General features: G+C 41.8%; 1 protein-coding gene across 42 annotated transcripts in view; it reads left to right on the plus strand.

The window, feature by feature from the left end:
* The window catches only part of kcnma1a (potassium large conductance calcium-activated channel, subfamily M, alpha member 1a), a 151,850-nt gene that overhangs the window by 74,269 nt on the left and 57,646 nt on the right, over positions 1-19,935 (plus strand). For all 42 annotated transcript variants that reach the window (XM_019864062.1, XM_019864063.1, XM_019864066.1 and 39 more), the window contains exons 3-7: positions 605-666; positions 10,882-10,975; positions 12,041-12,152; positions 18,597-18,672; positions 19,449-19,524. In XM_019864062.1, coding sequence (XP_019719621.1) covers positions 605-666; positions 10,882-10,975; positions 12,041-12,152; positions 18,597-18,672; positions 19,449-19,524 — 420 coding nt within the window. The remainder of the gene's footprint in view (positions 1-604; positions 667-10,881; positions 10,976-12,040; positions 12,153-18,596; positions 18,673-19,448; positions 19,525-19,935) is intronic.

Consider the following 19,935-nt stretch of genomic DNA (forward strand, 5'->3'; position numbering starts at 1 on the left):
AAAAAAAAAAAAAAAAACGTAAGCCAAGTGCTTAATACCTCGAGCACAATGTGTCAGATCCATCTAAAGGGCCATCGCATGAAAGTAATCAAGCTCCGTCATCAATAATAAATGGCACCGTTAGGCAGCACAGTTTGTTCCTTTTGTTGAATGGGTTGAATTGGAGACTATTGTGCACCACTGCCGTACGGGTTCAGCTCTTTGGTAAGATGATTGCACCGACCTTGTGGTGATGATGAGCGCACTCATTTGGGTCGTAAGATTTTTCAAGGCCTGGCTTGATATTTGTGCTACTCGGTGCATCAACTTACTTTACCTTGTCGTTATTTATGTCCTATCTGCAACCTTATACAACCATGTTTAATCCAGCCCATGCAATTATCATTTTGTCAGCATTTGATAGCACCCCAAAGCACTTCTATTTGCTGACATGAAGGTGAGCGTTCGTTATTTTGAGCCGACTTTTCGATGTACATCACTTTGCAACCCGAACATGACGAGACGATGTTTAATTACGTGTCGCGTCAACAGTATCTGAATATAACATCCTGATGTACACCAGTATCGCTTGTTAATCGTTTACTCGTCTCTCCTGTCTCCTCAGGTGGTGTTGGTATTTGCACTCAGCATCGGGGCCCTTGGAATATACTTTATAGACTCCTCAGAGTAAGTATCTCATACTTCCTTGGAGATATTTCGAATGATATTCCCCGTTTATGGAGCCACGCAAAGTAAAATAAACATGACTTGCGTCGACGTTGCCCTACATACCGCGAATGAATCATACGTGAAGTCTCTGAAATGCAAATGCTCATATTTACACACTCCGACACGTGCGCGCACACGCGGGGCTGCGTCTTGTCAATGGAAGGCATGTCAGTTTCCATGGCAACAGAGACAGGGGAGATACTGTATGTGTGTGGAGGATCTTGCTTAGTTGTGTGTGGATGAATAAGTGAGACGGGCGTGTGTTGCCAGTTGGTGCATCTCCCTGGTTGGCAGTCACCCAGCGTCACATTGCGGGCCTGGCAGCCCTCTGACAACCACTGCAGTGTTATCCACTCCCAAAAGTCCTCCATTTTTTTTTTTTTTTTTTTTGAAGATTTAAATTCCTGAGAGATCCAAATAAGCTTCGATGGATGGTAAAACTTGGCAGTGGGCTCAAAATGGCTGCAAAATGAACATGCTTGATAAATCTTGCACTGTGGAGATATTTGTGCTCTCTGCAAGTAGTCGTCGATGCTCATGTTTTGTTTGACTGCAAAACCACTGGCTGTCGAGTGCATGCAGTCATTTAGTCCTGTAAATGTTGTCAGTCCTAGCCCCGAGGGCGAACGTCAAAGGCGGCATTTGCACTTCACCATGCTATTTCATTTGCATGGAGGGAACAGTCTATCATTCTATGGCAGTGTTTCCCATTCTAATGAACCGAGACATATTTCGCAAGAGAAAAACCTCAGGCGCACCATGCAAAAAAAATGTCATCCAAGTAAACACACAGGAAAATTAAATAACTTCTACCATGTAACCAAACAGCATTGCCTTTCACTATATGGCACTAGCATAGATAGATGAACAAGGATGCATTATTCGGAAATAAATAGATTTTGATAATCACACGGCTCACTGGTTGCGAATCACTGATCTATGGTACTTGTAAGGTCGAATACAAGCAGCTGGGAGGCACAACTCATCAATTGTTAAATTTCAAATTGTGCAACTTCACGGGGATTCAGTTCGTAAAACTGTAGAGTCAAGCAAGTCGTTTCTAGAAAGTGAGTTCATGTTACATTAACACCAACTGAAGATGGCATTAAACGCGGATGCACGGACATTGTTCTTGGAACGCTCGACGTGCTTGCTTGACACGCTAACATTTTTGTTGTGGTCCACTAAATAAGGCGACCAGCATATTAGAAACGCCTTTTACTTGGACGCCAGCTCTAATATTGTGGCCGGCAGGTGTACAACCATTGGGCCAGTATGTTACAGTTTCAACGTATTGCCCCCCCGCATCAGAGGCATTGCCTAAGCCGTCAGCGCGGCAGTCCATATTGCCCCCAATCCCCACCTCTACGCTTTGGCATTGTGAATAACTCAGGCTCCCTCACTGGGGAATGCTTATCAAACTAGAGCAGCTTGTACAAAGTGAGGGCTTTTCTACATTATAATCACTGCGCAGCTTGTGTAATTTTTATGCTACGTTTTCGACACACCTGACTGGAACTCGAGAGTCTCTTGATAAGGATTCGCTGTATTACGCTCGATTCAATGTGTATCGGCTGGCCAAAGTCAACCCACGCTGCCAACGTCAAACTCATCCAAAATGCATCACTTAAGGACGGCACAAATGGCTGTCCGTTATCACTCGGGCTTGTCACCTACTCACGAGCTGTCACACCAATCCTGCAGCATCTCGTTCGTTTTCGTCAAGTATTCTCGCCGTGATCCCACAAGGTGGCAATTCTTGACTCCTTATTACCTGGCGTGAGGTGTTGCGTGCGCGAGGATGCGTGAAGAAGACGACGAAGCGGTAGCATTAGACCACAGGGCACAATTCAATTAACTCTCGCTCACGTAGCTTCTAAAAATAAACCCACCTCATTTACCTCCGCTGAAAAGGAACGGCAACAGGATCGGAAGAAAAATAAATCAATGACTTGTGCTCAAACCTTTAATGATTGAGATTACCCTTCTAAATATTGACGGCTGTGTGTTGCAGTCACCGTGGGCCTGCTCGCCTTTCTCTTTTTTCGCAGTCATCGCGGCCCTCCGCATGAGTCAATGTTTTTTTAGTGGCCAACATGCCATAGGACGCGCGGCAGTGCCGTACGACCACAACAAATCCGAAAAAGCGAGTATGGACTTTGTTTTAAAAGGCTTAATTGTTTGTTGTCACGAATGAGCTCGCGTAGTCGTCATTAACTTGGCAAACATGCTGTTGTTGAGAGGTCTGTTTATGAATGAAGCCTCAGTAAGCACCGAGAATGACCGCCCATCTGTTTGTTGTTGCGGAGAGCTTGTTTACCTCCAATCTGCGCCCGTGGCGTGTTTGAATTCAGGCTTTGTCTGCTCCTCTTTTAGCACACGCACACACACACACACACAGAGGTTAGAGTATATGATGGTGTTGTCAGCGGAAGGATGTAGTTTGTGCTACCCCCACCTCCCCCCGCACGACCGTCAGCGTGGACACCTCCGTTCATCCCTCTGCTTCATTTTCCTCTTGGGTGCGCCCATCAAACCTATAAAGACAAATGTAGGACAAAGTCACCGCTGGCCGCTCTTAAAGGCGCGTCCCTGCTCCACTTCTGTATTCCGCTCCTCGCCCTTGTTAAGCCGATGGTACAAAAAAAAAAATTAAAAACCTGACAGAGACACCATCGAAAGCCACATCAAGCTGCACCTGTAACTCTATCATTAGCGTGTAACCAACGTCAACACCGAAACAGAAACGGCTCCTGATGACTAATTAATGGAGTAAGCTGAGAAATATGGCCGAGGAGCGAGGTGAGGCCTGGCAGACCTTGTGGCAGCGAAGACTCTCCTAAATACGGACCTCCTCCGCGGGGTGTTGATAGTACCTGGCAGTGAGGTCAGGACAGAATACCAGAGCCTCCATTTGGACCAGAGATGACCGTATAACACTAGAGGACACCATTAGTAGCTGACACCATTCCCCAAATGTCAATCCACAAACATATTATTAATGGCACTCGTTCATTTAGCTCCCCCTTTGAAACTGAGGCAAAGCGCCTGCAATCGGATATCCCGGATACCGAAAGGGGACCTTGATCATCCATCCAGCCACTTTCTAAAACATCCTAACCTCATTAGGATCACACATGAGCTGGAACTTATCCCAGCTGACTTTGGGCAAGAGGTGGGGTACACCCTGAAGTGGTCGCCTGCCAATCACGGCGGGGCTTTGTAGATAAACAGCAATTCACATTGACACGAATGGGCAGTTTAGAGCTGGGGTGTGAAACTTGCTCGCGTTTTTGGTCACATCATCGTTATGATTACCGTCAGAGGTTCGGTTAGAACAGTGAAACCGCTTAAATGTGGAAACTCTGGAGGTGAAACGGTATGCCAACGTTCCATATCAATTGGGGCTTAAGGTCATGGTTTGGTTCACATTGGTTCAAATGTTAGAAATACATATTTTTTTTATTCCGTTTGATATGAAACCAAACCCCAAATAAAGAGCATCGTATGAAGTACTGCTGCGCTAACACCGTGGAACATTGCTCCAGAGTAAAATGTGCTTCTCCCAAACTGGTTTTCGAATGAGATTTGTGTGTTTTCCACTCGCTGCTAAATGCAAATGGGCTGCATGAAATCACTAATTAAAACTCTAATGATAGCAATGTCTGTGTCGCTAATTAGTCGGCTAAGTTTGCAGTTGCACGCTCAGTTGCCCGGGCAGTTTTTTTTTATTTTTTGGGGGGCCGGGGGTGGGAGGGGGCGTGAACTCAGAGTCACCATGGAGATGTGAAGGAGGCCTGGCACCCCACAATGCAGAGGGAAAATTCTATTTTTAGTATCGCGGGTGAATGCTGCATGAACCAATCTTTAAAACACAGACTCAGCTTTTTATTAATTGTATTTTGTGTTTGAAATTAAAATGTGTGCAATAATGTATGATGGTTATTATTACTGTTTACATCGTTCTTGAAATACATGGCAGGTTTATTGTTCTTTACTATTATTATTATTTTTGTCATTGTTATTATTATTTCCAAGAGCAAAAATTATAAGACCAACGAAAAGAAAGCAAAGAAAAAAAGCAAACAATCTACCACGCAGAGCTTTTTACTTTCATTCCCCGAAAAAAAACAAAAAAACATCAATGTACTTCTTTCTAGTTTTTGTCCAGAATCGTCGATAACTAAGTCCTGTGTCATGATAAAAAAAAAAAAAAAAAAAAAAGAACAGTTGAGAAGGGCTTTTCGCTGTTTTCCTCTTTTACAAAAATATGAGTGACGGTTCTATTTTTATTTTCCGTACAACATATTCCTATTAATAAATCTTCTTTTACATTCTTTTTTTTTTTTTTTTTAGCCTCCTCTGAGTTATTGATGTATTTATCCATCGTCCATGTTGGTGCTATTTTTACCTTGACCTAAGTGAATTATTTAAATAATAACCTGGCTTCCCAGACGTCCCCCCCCCATCCCCCCGCCCACCCTCTTGCTAAGTCGCTTCGAAAAGACTCTTTCCAGGTAGACATTTACTGATTAGACCTAAATCGCTTTCAACATCTGCGTTGGCAGACGTAGAATCAAAACATTCATTAGCGGTGATGCATTATGGTATAGGCTGCAAAATCCTTCGCTGTCAGTCCTGCAGCTTGTCAAGGTCATAGTAGGGCAAACAAAAGGCCTATTGTCTCACCGATGGTATTTTGGGCTATTTTTAAAGCGTTATAATCAACCTAAGTTCCTGCCCCTTGTGAGCACATGAGAATTTACAAATATGCCAGTGTGTTGTTTTTTTTAGGTGGTTTTTTTTTTTTGGTCAGAGGAGTTTAATGTGACGAAACATTTTCTGTCCCGAAATAGACAAATGTGCTCCGTGGCGTTCCCCTCGGGCAGCCTGTGTTCTGTATGTCGTATGTGCGAATGCAAATGTGTGTACATCACTTCCAGCTTCACAAATAAGCAGCAGCCATTGGGGGGTTAGACTTAAAGCGGCATGTTTTTTTTTTTTTTGGGTGGGGGGGAGTTTTCTTTTTTGGGGCATTCACAAATATAAACTGCGGATGAAAACGAGAGCTTTTTATAGAAGCGTTGGAATCCCCGGGATTTGGACCCATTTATTTCCATCCACACACACACACAAACACACACACACATGGATTCACAGCCTTCTATGACTGTCGCTATGTCACATCTTTCTGCCTTTCTTTCAGCATGTCTCTCTCCTTGCCATCGTCACGCTTTAGCCCCCGGGCTGTGGCCAGGGCTTAAAGGCGTAATAAGAGCCGCGTCGGGCCATGGGCTATTTTCCGCGGGACGTTGGCAACTCCTGGCCAGAAATCCTATGTGATTGTGTGGTGTGAAGTGACACCCCACCGCCCAACACACACCCAACGCGGCATTCGGGGTTTTTGTCTTGTCTTACATTCGTTTCCTGTTGGAAATGCTGACACGGGATGAGATAACGCAATCCGGTGCAATAATTCTGTCATCATTTTTCTATAATTGTTTCCGAGGTGTTCAGTGTAATGCTCACATGTTCATATTATTTTGGGCAGTGTTGCTTTGGGAGCTGCAAGATCATAGATGTTGAAACTCCTCCTTTCATTCCAACTTGGAGATTTTTTTTTCCCCCTGTTTAGACCCCTCTGGGCCAACAGAATATGCTTTTGTTACCATGATGACAAGGGTTGAAGCTACTTGTTGAGCCTTGAATCCCAAAAAGATCAGCAGGTTAGACATTACCTGCCCTGGACCTTTAACATAATACGAGGTATAACAAAATTAAATGAAATGGTTTAAAATAGCATTAAAAAAAGAATGAAAATCCACTTTTGTGGTGCTAATTTTCCTTGTTTAGCGTGTTTAAAGTCACTATTCATGTTGAACATTGCATTGTCAGTGAGCTGGTTGCAGCCACAAAGTCGCGAGGGATGTAAATGATATCCAGATATCAAGATATGATATTTTCACACTATGAACCACATGATATAATTATCATGACACAGGTGGCCAAAACATGCCTAATCCAAATTAATCTACACTTATTAACTAACCATCGGGGGGGGGTGCTGGAACTGCACAAATCGAAGATAACCTGGCCTATGAAACAGATGTGGTGTTTTTAATATTGTGACATGACGATAAAGATAATGTGGCAATTTTAATATCGCGATATTGCCATTATCATTGTATTTCTAATAGTCACTCCCGAAAAAGTGTACAGGAAGTGGGCTATTACGCACTGAAACTACCTTTGGATCAATTTGTTGTTTTCAGTGCTGTCACAGGCATCCAATTGCTGCTAAATTTGAAGAGATATACTGAACAGATGGATGATCGTTTTCGTCATAGCGTGTGGGTGGAACATGTTGGTGAAGATTGGCGTTTGCTATTGAGCTTCTAATCGTCACAGAAACTCTTTCCAGAAGCTTCTGCACAGGCCGTTTTTTGACTGCTTTCAAATTTTGACAGGGAACTACATATCAGACAAATGGATGACATTAATCAGTCAAGCCTATGCATATTGGCCAAAGCTTGGCTTTTGCACCAGTCGTAACTCTACTCGAGGCCCCATTCATCACTGCTCGCAGCATTATTTTTAAATTTCACTTCCATTTTATGACTTTATTGTGTTTCTTTTCATGCCCTGTGATTGGCCAGCGAGCATTTCACCCACAAAGTGCTGTTCAACTGTAAATTTTCACCAGAAATGTTTTTATGTGTGCCTAAATGTATTTGTGACGCTGATTCCCAAAAAGTCTTTACTGTTTTTTTTTTCTTTTTCTTTTAGAGCACATCGATATTTTTCATTTTCATTTTTTTTTTAACCCACAAAAGCTTACTGTTAACAAAAAAATTGCACCTGCTACTGACCCTAACCCTTAATAAATATGATCAAATATGACTGTTACATATAATAATATTATTAAAACAATATGTGCCAGCGAAATAATGGCAGATTGATAATCGGAGCAACAACAACAACAAAAATCTGGAAAAAATGACTTGCAACTCTGATTAAAAAAAAAAAAAAAAAAAAAAAAAGTTAAAAAAAATTGTTGAAGCATGAAATTAGCTGGACTCGGTGACAAGCTGACCCACGACTCTGAGGACAAGTGCGATAGAAAATGGGTGGATGGATGTTTTGAATGCTATTTAGCAGCCTCTTTTGTGACTTTTTTTTTCTTCTCTCTACTCAAGTCACTAATGTCATTTGACTTCTAATAATGGCCAAATTAAAGCTTTCAGAATTTCGATGTGATCTTTCGGCCTGATGCAAAGTCAAGCTGACTAACCAGTGAAGCCCGCGCTGCACGCTGCCATGCTCTCGCCGGGGTTATTGAGAACGCTTTGGGTCATATGACTCGAGATGAGCAGTTAGTCAGAATTAGGCCAGAATGGAGCCCAAGGGGGGAGACGCCATGGTGACCACTCCAAATGGTGTCTTCACTGTGCGCCATCTGTGTGTATGTGTGCACGCATGGTCTTGTAAGAAAACTTTTTTAAAATTTTTTTTTATGTTGCGATGGCAGAGGAAATTTGTCGGGTTGATGTATGACTCTTTAATTGAAAATTCTCAACATTGGCGCTAACTCCTTTTTGGCGACAAATTCAAATTAACCTCTGCCCACAATCTGATTGCACTTCACGAGGGAAATTGCCTTTCAACCAAATCAAAGCGTTTATTTTTAACAATAGCCGCGAGTGGTTGTAATTTCTTTGGACATGGGCGAGGCTTTTACATCATCTTAAAGAGCAGAACAGTCCTAAGGATACGCCCGAGACGGGCAGTGTGAATTAAAAGTTGGATCATTTTCTTGGAGCAAGAAGACCTCTTTGGCATGTCTCGACTCATTCATCCAATTTCATGGATGATAAAAATGTCGACGCCCCATTCATCCACCTCTGGAGGTCATTTTGCGGTAACTCAAGCCTCAAGCCATTTAGCGATCCATACATGAACAATTTTGAAAAAAAAAAAGACATTGTGATGGAATCTGTGACTTTTTTTGTTTGTTTGTTTCCTAAGGTCCTCTTCCCACGAAATTTTAAACCTACCGTATTTTCCACACTAAAAGGCGCACTGGATTATGAGGCGCACCTTCAATGAATGGCCTATTTTGTAAGTTTTTCATATATTGGACGCACCGGATTATAAAACGCAATCTACAATGCATCCACTAGATGGAGGTACGCCTTTGTTGTGTATTCACAAACGAGGAAATCACATAATAAATTCTGTAGGGCGGCTATAGAATTTATTTTGTGATTTCCTCGCTTGATTTTCTGTTTTGATGCATTATTTTCAATTTTCGTAGTTTCATTGAAGTAATCGTTAATTTACGTTTTTCGGAGGCGGTCATGAACGCCTCTCAAGTCGAACGGAAGAAGAAAAGGCACGGAAACAGACGAAGACGTACCTGTATTTGTTGACCAGCTCTCCTTTATTCGGAGCTGCAACAAAAACTCATTTAATAAAGCAGCGACACAGTTCACTGAACCAACAACAAGTTATAACACTGACTCGTTAACGTTGAACTCTCTTGCCGCTATTCTATTTCCGTTTTCTATTGTATGTGTCCAGCAAGGAGCCATTTTGGGGTCGACATATTACCGTAATGACCATACACAAGGCACACTGGATTTTAAGGCGCGCTGTGAGCTTTTAACAAAATGGAAGACTTTTAGGTGCGCCTTTTAATGCGGAAAATACGGTAATTAAAAAATCAATATGTATTACAAAAACCCAATTCCAGATGAAGTGATGATGGTAGGGACACATTCAAGTGATGAATGCAACGGTGACTGCCTGTGATTGCTTTTTGTGCCTGCTCACTAATGGTTAATCATCATGAGGATGGACATGATGACAGGTTTGCAAAAGAAACATCCAGTTAGTGGCTTCCTCCTCCTTGACAGGCGAGGAGGATGCACTAGATTCTCTCGAGTGGAGTGTCTGTCATATTGGGGGATATCCGTGTTGGATATTTGTGCTTTCAAAAAAATGCAGTGCAAGATATTTTCGGAATGGATGACGGGCTGAATTTGTCTTCTTTCTGCATGAATCTTATTATCCAGCATTTCCTCAAATGGTGGTCTGCGCTCTGCTTGCTGCCGTGCCCCAATGAATCGCTCAGTGCATTGTATACTTGAATAAATACGCCGGCCCTCTAATAGACGGCATGTGTAATTATTCAGACTTACCAACGTAACAAACAAAATGAATTAGTTGCCTACTTTGTCGCTCGCCAAAACATCAGCACCCGCGGAAGTATGGCATCAAGAATGTTGACGTTCCCTGCACAATATTAATGACGATCATGTTTTTGCCACAATCAGGCTTGTAGATAAGATCCAATCATTTCGATCGTTTTTTTTTTTTTTTTTAATCCTGCAACATAAAAAAAATAGACCTCAAAATAATGGGCTTTTTGAAAATAAAAGAAACAGTCAAACATACTAGTTGTAGTGATGCACGATATGAACATTTTCGACCGATAACCAATAATTTCCTGCTTTGGTTTAACAATAACCTGAATTATTATTGTTGTTATTATTATTTTTGGTACACTACAAATATATCTGTTGTTGCAGCTTCTTAATGTAGTGGGGTAGAACGATGATATTAATAAAACAAACAAAAAAAACCCCATCAAGTCACGTTTTTCTGCTTTTTGAATTCTTGTCACTTAAGACGGTCCAGCGATGAGCAATCTCAAAAGCTCTGACGCATATTCTATCTGTGAATGAAGTTGGTCGCATTCTGTCTGAGTTCTCAGTTTTATTACTTTTTTTTTTTTTTTTTTTTTAGGATCAATCCATGAAAAATGGGTTGAGAAGAAATGAATAAAACATGCAATGGACGCATCAAGATGGTGCTACGGCCACGCATCTGCAATTGAGGAAAAACAGTACATTGTTGTTCCTTTAATAAGAGCTTGCAAGAAAATCTCGATTTCTTTGGCTCGGCTCCCATTTCACTTTCTTGTGATGGAGGACCAAAACACACAAACAGAAGTGTCATATAGAAGATTCTTTTTAATATGGTGATATTGAATCCAGCCGTATTACTCATCCAGGGAGCGTGTCTCTGTCGGAAATGAAAAAATAGAGCACCGTTATCATCAATTCACAAGTGTCCTTTGAGCAACGTGTTTATCTCTTTTGTATTTTGCAGCCCTATAGAATCCTGCCAGAACTTCTACAAAGACTTCACGTTACAGATCGACATGGCCTTCAATGTCTTCTTCCTCCTTTATTTCGGTCTGCGGGTAAGCAACACGTGATGCTTGTGTCTCAACACACCATCATTGAGAATGAACCTTTCCTTCCTGAAAAATTTTATTGATTAAAAATATCGTGAAAAATCAAGTCGTTCTGTCCGCTCTTAGGCAGTGTGCTTGTCCACTAAATACTGAAACCATGCTCCAACCTGGAAAAAAAAAAATCTTTTTTTTTTTTTTGCTGGCATTTTATGGCCTGCTCAGGTTCTCATTTTTTGTGAAGGACGGCAACTAATGCCGAATTCCAAAGTGTGTCTTGTAGCATTGTTTTCGCCATACCCCCAAAAAATTGGGAAAACTGAAATGGGGAAAAAAACGGGCGGCCCGGTGGCCTAGTGGTTAGCCCGTCGACCTCACAGTGCAGTGGTACTGGGTTCAATTCTAGCTCCGGCCTCCCTGTGGAGTTTGCATGTTCTCCCGGGCCTGCATGGCTTTTCTCCGGGTATTCCGGTTTCCTCCCACATTCCAAAAACATGCATGGCAGGCTGATTGAACACTCTAAATTGTCCGTAGGTGTGAGTGTGAGTACGGATGGTTGTTCGTCTCTGTGTGCCCTGCGATTGGCTGGCAAGCGGTTCAGGGTGTCCCCCGCCTCCTGCCCGAAGACAGCTGGGATAGGCTCCAGCACCCCCCGCGACCCTTGTGAGGATAAAGCTGATCATAAAATGGATGGGCGGATGGAAATGGGGAAAAACAGTTTCACGTGATATCTCACAATTCAGTTCTATTTGTTTGTCAGTCCTTGCACAATGTTCACTAAACGCATCTCAATTTAGTGGGTCTTAAGTATTGCGGTATCAAACTCGTAATTATATTTATGCACAGCCTAGATCAAATGAGCTCTGTTTTACATTGCTGTCATCCCAGCAAAAGTCTTCTGGCGAGCCTGACATACTAACAAGTGACTAAATCAACTCATAAGCTACTTATGCCCCAACCACGGGGCATGAATCAGCAAGTAGGGTGATGCAAGAGTGGAGTCACCGCAAGTTGCCGTGAACGTGCGTAGGTGCTTCTGTTTGTGATTTTGACTCCCCCTCTTTCTTCTCGCAGTTTATAGCGGCCAACGACAAGCTGTGGTTCTGGCTGGAGGTCAACTCGGTGGTTGACTTTTTCACTGTTCCTCCCGTCTTCGTCTCCGTCTACCTGAACAGAAGCTGGCTCGGTGAGTCGTCACAGCTCCCGTTTGAAAGTGGTTTTCCCCTCAACGCAAGCATCTTACCGCTCCTCTTTCATACCACTGGACCTCAATCTTTACCTGTCAACCCTCCTCTTTATCACTGACCATCGACGCCCCCCTCCCCCCTCTGTTTCGCTATTACCGCGAGTGCATCTCTGAGGCTCCCTGGCTCCCAGCTGCAATCTTCTTTGCCTTGTCATGCAAAGTGACAGGAAATCTCCTCTGATATTTCAAAGGAGCATAGCAGTTTCTAATGGGGAGGAGAGTGACTTTGCTTGTGTGTATGTGTCTTTTGTTTAGACGTTGCACCTGAAATGGCTCACAGTGACCCAGCATTGCGATGCATTCACAAAGAACTAGCATTAGTTCCTCACACACACACAAACACACGAATGAGCAGTCTTGCATGAGCAGTCTGGAAAACACCCCAACCTGTATTACATAACGGCCTACTTTTATCTGCGAGTTCAGAGTATTGTGACCTAAATTACACTGCAGTATAAAGGCTCCGTCTTGCTCGGGTGCACAGCTACTCTGCTTGTAATACCGTGAATAATACTCCTACCTCAGGACCTCGGCCAAACGCAAACAGAGACTTACATATGTGATCCTGAGCTATGATGCTGTCACAATATAAAACGCTCGACTCAAATAATGGAATAATGCGGTTCCACTTCAGTTCGTTTACCTGCGCTGCGTTTAATGTGGCATTATACAAATATTTACATGCGGCATTATGCTATTGTGTTGCGAGATTGAAACGCCTTCTTTCTACTTACTCCTACCAGCTTGGTACTCTCTGCAATTGAGTAACGGTTTTTGATCAAGTTAAAATCATGTTTTTTTTTGTTTTTTTTTTTGGTGCAGGGGCTGTACAATTTATGGCTCCCCTCTTATAAAAGCCTTTGTCGAAGCAGATGCGTGGTAACCTTTCCGCAAGTAAATAAGCACACTTGGCCACTATTTCAGATACTTTATATTGGAGAATAAAAAAATGCATGCACCAAAAATGCAATTGGAAAAATGTGATTATACAAATAAAGGCCGGTGCTTAAGTACTACTCCCTTTCAGTTGGCTAAATAATCACACACGACCACTATATGAGAACACACTGTATAATAAAAAATGTTTTTGTACAAATAAAGGCTTCTCCTAATAAATGCCTTAGACCTAATGGATGCCTGAAGAAATGAAGAACACCTTTTTTAATAGCAATTTATGTAGATGTGGCCTGAAATGATATATTTTAACTCGAACCCGTATTTAAAAATACACCTAGAATTTGCGTTGAAACTATCTAATATTTACGGACATGTGTATGCAGACTTTTGGAATACCTGGGTCATAAAATCGCTGAGTAATTATGAGGTATTGAGGGTTTCTGGAAACGCCCCACCGTGGCTAATGAATCCCACCAGGAGTTCAAGTGTTCTAATGAATTCGAGATGGTCAAGTAATCCGGTTATTGGTGCTCATGATGCAAGGTGTCCTCGTCTCCTCAGAAAATCACCGCAGCGGGGATCTTGATGAGGATGATGAAAGACGGTGAAATGGGGCTCTGGCTTCTGCTCGACATTCTGTCGGGTGTATTTACCTGTGACTTTTTTTTTTTTATGTCCTATATCTGGGCCTGGGATTGAGAGCATTTGGACTGAAATGCGCAAAACAGGAGCTAAGATGAATGAAATTTCAAATGTCAGATTTATTAATCAAAAGAATTATGGTTCGAATATCTGTTGCATTTCTCTCATCTATAACGGAGGCGAGGAGATTGTAACAAAACTCCTTGTGGCATGCGAGGCAAGTGTTTACTGGGGGTAATATTTTCCCACATGCCACAGGCTTCATAAACCGTTGCCAAGGATTGCTTATGAAATTAACATGCATATCTGCCGGCGCATGTTGCGTAGCCCAACGGGCTGGCAAAAAGCTTCCAGAATACTAATGAGACTGTCCGAGTCACCGTTGATATTCACGCTGTGATGAGTTTGGACAGGAGTCGTGATTAATATACAGGTCATGCATTGTGTAATGTGGCGTTTTGGTACCCTCACGTGCCGGATGAATAATCACAATTAATCACATGCCTTGGAACCTCAAGTGCCCCAGAAGTGGTATCATTTTGATCTGTGACTTTTTTTTTTTTTCACAACTTGCAGTCCTGGTGAGGATTAAACATACGATGATGATAACAGAACCATGAATAGAACTGCAGCATAGGAAAGTAGTTTACTTTTTCATAAATAAGAGCAATATCACCAACATAATTGTCACTGCCGAGCAGAAACTCTGTCCAAATTTGATCAGTTTCATATTTGTCCAATCGCAATGTAAGTGAGTTGAATGACTGATCTAAAATGTCACAAATGGCTTTTGCTCCTTGATGATGCAGTGTTAATTGCTCATCAAACACCTCATTTTTGTCGATATCCGGAAACTGAAAAAAAGGACAATGGCTAATGACCACTGAAGCCCTCCATCAAACGTTTAATTTTGCAGTAATCCGCCAGTAATCATCGGCAAAGGGATGGAGCACTCCTGCGAATTCCCCAAAAAATGTGAGCGATTGATGCCCAGTCAACATAGCTCCTTGACACCAATCAACTACTTTTCGATTAGGCAAGGCTTTGGTGCCATCTGGTGGTATATTAGGGAATTTTAGAAGGAACGCAAAAATGAATATGTGAATTTTCCAGCAAATAGTTGAGGATAGATTAACCAAAAACGTGATTAGGTAAATATGTGAATCATTAACTGCGAATATGCGGGTAATTATTGTATGCTGTACATGTATGGGTGTGTTGTTTTACTTCATATGACATCTCATCTAGTGTCCGCCCCGTGAATGACTTGTGACCAGTCCGGTGTGTCGTCCGCCTGAAGTCAGTTGGCAACAGGAGAACAAGGTTATTCTGGTTTGAGAAAACGAATGAAACGACAATGAAACCAACAAAATAAATATCGAACTAAAATTGGATGTTAATGAGACAAAATAACAGAAAACGAACTGAAATTTAGCACACTTACTGTCAAAGCTATTGACAACTAACTGAATTAAAAAAAAAAAAATAAACAAAGGTCAAAGTTGTGAAAAGTCGATATATAAACTCTCATCTTAGAAACTTGTATGACCCTGTAGGATAAGCAGTCTGGAAAAATAATAAATGGATGTGTTCTTTCCTATGACGAGGGAAAAAAGTCAACATGTCATGACTCAACCTGCACCAAATTACATTGGATGGTAGAGGTACAATGGTTTCACTGACAATCAATCCATGAAACTGTAATTACTGCCTCGTTCATTTACTTAAGTGTCTACAGGATTGTCTCCCTTAAGCGGGAAGCCGAAGGCAGTTGCTAAAGCAGTTTCCTGCAGTGCGTTCCCAGTGCATCCTTTTTGTTTACATTCACGCCCAAGGGATACACACCCCAGCAAGTGCAATGCATTATAACGACAGCACCTGTCGGACTCCTCGTGACGTCCAGCCCACCGTGCACCAGCGCAAACAAGCCACTTTGTGCATGTCAATTTGTCCACTCTACACAGCCCCTGTGAAGTGGCGATGGAGTGGAATAGAAAAACGTGCGGCTAATGAATGAGACCATGCAGAAATTAATCCCTCTTTAACTGATTTATCATGGCGTTGCTCCCGAGGGAGCGATGGGATTATCGTATGCTAACTCTCCGTAGCTAGTCCACCTTTAATTCTCGGTCAGTAAGGGAGTAAAACTGTTGGTTTCTGTCAATAGAATGAATGATTTTATCCTGCTCTCTCTGAGGTGTGTTGGTTTCGGTGGCTCGTGTGAGGGATGCGCTGGCTCTCACGATGCAAACTGCTACTGCCTCCAAGTGGTGCTTTTGTGCACTGCGGGTAGCATCAACCCTAAATGTACATTTAGGTTTGACGTACATTTTACATGAAGTTGAAACCTATCTGACGAAGCCTTGAATTACAGACGAGCCACGCCATCATTTATTACATATTCTTCATGGCACTCCAGCTTCCTCACACATTGCAAAAAAACAAGCATGTTTAATTTTAGACTTTAAAGATCAGGTGTCAAGTTAACTTGGCTAACAATCTTTTTAGTAATAATAATAATAATACATTTCAGTAATAGTTAGGGCAAAAACTATTTAAAGCGTAATTTCTTTCTTTTGTTTTTTTTTCATGCAACCCACCCAGGTTCATACCCGTAGCAACGCACTTCACAACAAAAATGCTTTTGTTTTGTCACTCTCCGGCAAGTGACATCATTTACAGAATGCAGAGTCATCAGTCAGCCATTGTAATGCATTGTTGATTGTCCCGTTAATTGCTCTTGGCCATTGTTACCGAGCTATTCGGCGAAATGCACAGTTCACATTCAGGCCAACACATGAAGTTAAGACAGTAAACAAATTAAATGCTCTTATGTACCAGTATTGTGGATGCTGAAAACATGGCGTTTATGTGAGGCTGATTTCCATCAGTTCAGTATGAATGACTGTGAATTGTGTCGAGCATGGCATCATCTAATCCCAGCAGGGGTATAATCCCAGATGAAGCATCCTGCACACTGCTGATTGATAAAAGGCCCCGGTGCGCCGGCCCATGCTAGAACACGCGCGCTACCTCGCAAAGCCTCAATGAAGCCTCCGGAAAAGCCTTTTTTTTTTTTTTTTCTCTTCAATGAGCATCTGGCCAGCTGACACGTGCATTCAACCCCCGTGTGTACAAGAGGCTTTGGCGTGTGTGGCAAAGAGATTTTCCTCATATGAGCGCACGTGTTTTCAGAGTCACCGGAAGTTCATTGAGAATTTTTTTTTCTCGGCCTGAGGGAAATAAATAAATAATGTATATATATATAAATTTTTTTTTGAGCAGCTGTCTGCCATGAGCACTTTTCACCTGAATTTACTGCTCATTGCCTTGTGAAAAATAATGCTGAAATCAGTCATGGTTTATTTAATCTCTTTGCTCTGGAATGTTTCCGTTTGTGGTCTTGATTGTCCTTAATCTCCAACAAAATTCATTTTTCATTTGACAGAAAGGATTTTAGGCAAAGCAGTGTGTGTTGATGGAATCAATGAAATTAGGAAGGTTGATGAAAGGTGAAAGTGGGTGTTTGGGATTGAAAGCATTGTTACAAAATGAAAAAAAAATAGATATATAAAATGAGATGATATTTGGCTCAGAGGGACAATATCTCTCAGAGGTCGAGCAGTTATAGCTGTGTTGTTTGTCGGCATTGACCATTTCTTTGCAGAAGTTTGGATCTTTTAACACTCGAAGAAGGCTCCCGCTTGTTCATCTATTGCTTTTTATCCCTTGAAGACATTGGTCTGGGAACCCTTTAAGAAGCAACCTTGGCTGGAGGGCAGCAAAAATTCACCTAGACACCATGATACCGCCAAAGCTGCTCATGTACCGACGCACTCTCAGCGCGGTTAATTTGGACCAGCACCAGGAGTCACATCGACGGAAGAAGTCGAGTAGCGATATTTTCCACAACGGCTATCGAGTGAGGCAAAGCCACCATGCGATGGCGACACAGGAAAGGCAGACCGGAGTGTACCATTCTTTCCGGCGCTGTTTGCGCATCCTCTTCAACTGGGGTAAAAATATTCTCTTGACACCAAATAAATGAGAAGTCGCAGAGCTGTCATCCCTTGTATTGCCCCTAATTTAATGATATAAGGAAAGACAACTCATTAAATTATTCATGAACAAACAATGTGTTTTGTTCTGCTAACTCACATTGTTGCCATAAATATGAATCAAGTACAGTACGGTATATGTATTTTTTACACACAGTGTACTTGACCATATGGTAAACTGCAGACATTTTTGGTTTTCGTCATTGTGTGTGGACATAACGTGGCAGCAAAGTTTGATGAATTGCCATAAAACGCAAAATGAGAATATTTCAGCTACATACTTCCAATTGATTCAGTGGTCCTGATGCGACGATGTCTTTCAAAGTTTTGGTCGGCTCATCGAGGGCCCATTCATCACTGCTCACGTATTTTATTATTGTTTTTTTGCAAAAAGTGTTCCTCGATAAGCTACAGGGCCGGTGTATTAATTGTGGTGATAATTGTTTGAGGTACGTTCTCTCCCATTACGCACAATTTAGTGTTGGGACACAATCACACACCCTTATCGTGGGGATTACTCATGTTATTAAAATGCCAACAAGATAGGTGTCGCATCCTAATCCCTTGGCAAGCTGCTCTATGGTCCAGATCGAGGCTCATGAGAACTAAGCCGTTTTAAGATGCACAACGGTATAAAGATATCGAGGGTGCAGCGAAGTGTCAGCAGACGTTTGTGCCTCCCACCCCCCCCTTCCTCCACCCAGTTTCAACACATTCTTGCAAAAGCTTCATTTTATATTCCCTCCTGATGGTGTAACTTCTATTTTTCCTTCTCTCCGTCTCGCAGGTTTAAGATTCCTGAGAGCGCTAAGATTGATACAGTTCTCGGAGATCTTACAGTTTTTGAATATCTTGAAAACAAGGTAATGTTCTCCTCACCGGCACATCCAGCTTCCAGAGGTTTAGTCACTCACATGCCCGCCGCGATCATGATATAGTTCCGAACTATAATAGTCCTGTTTCGTAGTTTCACGATTTGTTTCAATCGACAATTATGGGTTTCATGCCGGGTTATATATTTCATGATATTGCAGTAAAGTGAGTATGATTATGAAAGACATGAATTACTAGTCTCTGATGGAGGCTCACATTTACAGTGTGCTTTGGAAACTGATTCAAGTTTTCCAACTTCATCATATTCAATGATAATTTTTGTGATTCATTTCCCATTTTATCCATGGAAATATGCACATAAATGACATGATAAGTGGAGGAGTTGAACATATTTTTGGCGCAACTTGAAACGGTTATTTTTTTCAGATAATTATGTTGAAGAAAATAGTATGAGTTAACCCCAAATATAATCCAGCATCAAGATTTATTTTTTTTTTTGTGGCAAAAACATCATTTTCACTGTAGTTTGTTCACAAAATCCCCACCATGTGTGAAGGAGTCTTTCAGAGATGGTACTTCCTTGAGCAACTATCATTTAGAAAAGAAAAAAAAAACAAACAAACAAAAACAACCAATCAATATATTTTTTTGTTGTCAATACTATTTTATTGCATGACATGAGACGATCTTTCTCCGAATGTTCTGAACTCCTATTTCCACGCCAATGTTGGGATTTAGCAGAACTTCCTCTTAACATCTTTAGCTAACATCTGAGTTGTTGTCTTGTGCGGTTTCTTCTTGTCAGCAATTCCATCAAGCTGGTGAACCTATGTTCCATCTTCATCAGCACATGGCTCACCGCTGCAGGATTCATACATTTGGTAAGTGGACAGAAATGACATTCAGTGCGGTCCGGTGATAAATTAACGGCGTCACCACGGAGGCGCCACCCATCCATGCATTAAGTGTCACATATTTCAACAAGTTCGACCTCAAGACTTTTCTTGCCCGGTTAGCATGGTAATTTATACAGAGGAATAAAACCAACAAATTGACAAACTGACATTCTTCTATTCCACCCCCCCCCCCCCCCACTCATTTGATCAATTCATAAAGTATGTCATACTGTCAACGCAAGCAGTTGTTCCACTATTTATGTCCTGCTTCAGGTCGGCTGGGACCATCAATTATGACGTGTTTTTATGTGGAATCTTTCGGTCGCCCAATAAAAATATAATTTAGGTTCAAGAGTTTTGACATAGTAGCTACAGAAACAACAACAACAAGATTTG

The sequence above is a fragment of the Hippocampus comes genome, unplaced genomic scaffold (assembly GCF_001891065.2).
Source record: "Hippocampus comes isolate QL1 unplaced genomic scaffold, H_comes_QL1_v1.1 scaffold57, whole genome shotgun sequence".
NCBI classification, from domain to species: Eukaryota; Metazoa; Chordata; class Actinopteri; order Syngnathiformes; family Syngnathidae; genus Hippocampus; species Hippocampus comes.